At 48.4% G+C, this 1,802-nt stretch overlaps 1 protein-coding gene across 1 annotated transcript; it reads right to left on the bottom strand.

Annotated features, from left to right (window-relative positions):
- Positions 1 to 210: 210 nt before the first annotated feature.
- Positions 211 to 1,236, bottom strand: LOC311205670 (2-oxoglutarate receptor 1-like; the record flags this gene model as incomplete). Its single annotated transcript, XM_084280156.1, has 1 exon — positions 211 to 1,236. The coding sequence occupies one exon, from the start codon at positions 1,234 to 1,236 to the stop codon at positions 211 to 213; it is 1,026 nt and encodes a 341-aa protein (XP_084136282.1).
- Between the last annotated feature and the right edge of the window lie 566 nt (positions 1,237 to 1,802).

Raw genomic sequence — 1,802 nt, 5'->3', positions numbered from 1 at the left:
CCCACCTTCAAGGTGGCTTGCAATCTTCTCTTTTCACTCTCATTTCTTTCCTTGCTAAGATATATAAATCTGCTCCTGAGACAGCTTTCTGACAAGTGCTCTCCTGCAGGGAGAGGGAGAAGCCAGCTGCAATTCTTGCTCCTGTATCCACACACCTGCCTCTGCGGGAGCTTACAGCACCAGAGCCACCCCAGGTTTGCTGGGATTTCTTCATAACCTTAATGCCATTTCTGATTTGGTCACGTAATTGTTGCTCCTGGGCTGCGGGACGTATTTGCTCCACTGAGGCCTGGAGAGGATGGCCTGCTGGAAGTTGCCTCCCATCACGACGTAAAGCAGTAGGTTGCCACAGGTGTTGAGTGCAGCCAGTGGCCTAGAGATGATATAGGCAGAGTGGATTTGCTTCTCCACCTGACAGCTGACTGGACACAGCCGTAGTTCAACCCGAGCCGCCCGAAAGACGTGGAAGGGGAGGAAGCACACATAGAAGACCACCAAGAGGATGACAGCAAGCCTGCGAGCCTTTTGCTTGTAGCAAGCCTGCGTGTGGGGCCCAGTAGCCAAGGTGTAAATAATGAGCACATAGAACAGAGTCACCATCAGCAAGGGAAAGATGAAGGCCAGGCTGGTCAGCAGCCAGTTATACCACCTGATTGTCCCCAGGTTGTCAGAGCTGGTAAGATCAAGGCATAAGGATCTGTTTTGCATCTCCCTCGAGGAGATCAAGAAGTTGATAGGGCTGACAGCAGCCAGTGAGATCACCCAAACAGCTGCGCAAGCCATTGCTGCCCACCACTTCCTCTGGATGTGGAAGAACTTCATAGGGTGGACAATCACCACATAGCGGAAAGCGCTGAAGCAGGTGAGGAAGAGGATGCTGCTGTACAAGTTGAAGTGGAAACCGAAGCGGATGAACTTGCACATGAATTCACCGAAGATCCAGTGCTCCCCGCTGGCATAGTAGTGTATCAGGAAGGGAAGGCTGGTGAGATAGAGCAGATCTGTGAGAGCCAGGTTCAGCATGATGATGGTGCTGCTCTTCCATGGCCTCATCTTGAAGCTGTAAACACAAATCACAATAACGTTTCCTGGGAAGCTCACCAGGAAGATGATGCTGTACATAATGGGGAGGTACAAAGTCTTCAGAACGACATCCACATCAGTGCAGTTGGCAAAATCACCCTCAGTGTCCTGCCAGGTGGAGGGGCTGGCTAAGTTGTCATTTGTTGTGTTCATGTTTTCTCCTTAGTGCCTAAGCAAAAGAGAAAAGTTTACTGTTTACTGACAGATAAGACTTTTTCTTTCAGCAGACTAGCTTGCTGAAAACAGCTAATAACCAGGTCTTTCAGCTTCCCATCAGTGCCACTATTAAGGCGCCATTATTGAAAAAGGAAAGGTCTTGCTACTTTAATGAGAATTGATCCTGATCTAGAGACCTTTTATCATATCTCTATAGATATGGATACAGTTTTAATTTAAAATGTGCTTTTTCAGGTAAGGGTCTGCACAGACATCATGAATCACAGAATGACAGAATGATCTGGGTTGGAAAGGACCTCTGGAGATCATCTAGTCCAACCCCTCTTCTAGAGCAGGATCACCTAGAGCAGGCTGCACAAGACAGCTTCCAGACAGGTTTTGAGTGTCTCCAGAGATGGAGACTCCACAGCCTCTCTGGGCAGCCTGTGCCAGTGCTCTGCCACCCTCACAGTAAAGAAATTCTTCCCTGTGTTTAGCTGAAACTTCCTATATTCATTTTTATGCCCATTGCCTCTTGTTCTGTCAATGGGCATCACTGAAAA

Source organism: Gallinula chloropus, assembly GCF_964237585.1.
Source record: "Gallinula chloropus genome assembly, chromosome: 1".
Lineage (NCBI taxonomy): Eukaryota > Metazoa > Chordata > Aves > Gruiformes > Rallidae > Gallinula > Gallinula chloropus.
This window is presented reverse-complemented; position numbering and strand designations above follow the sequence as displayed.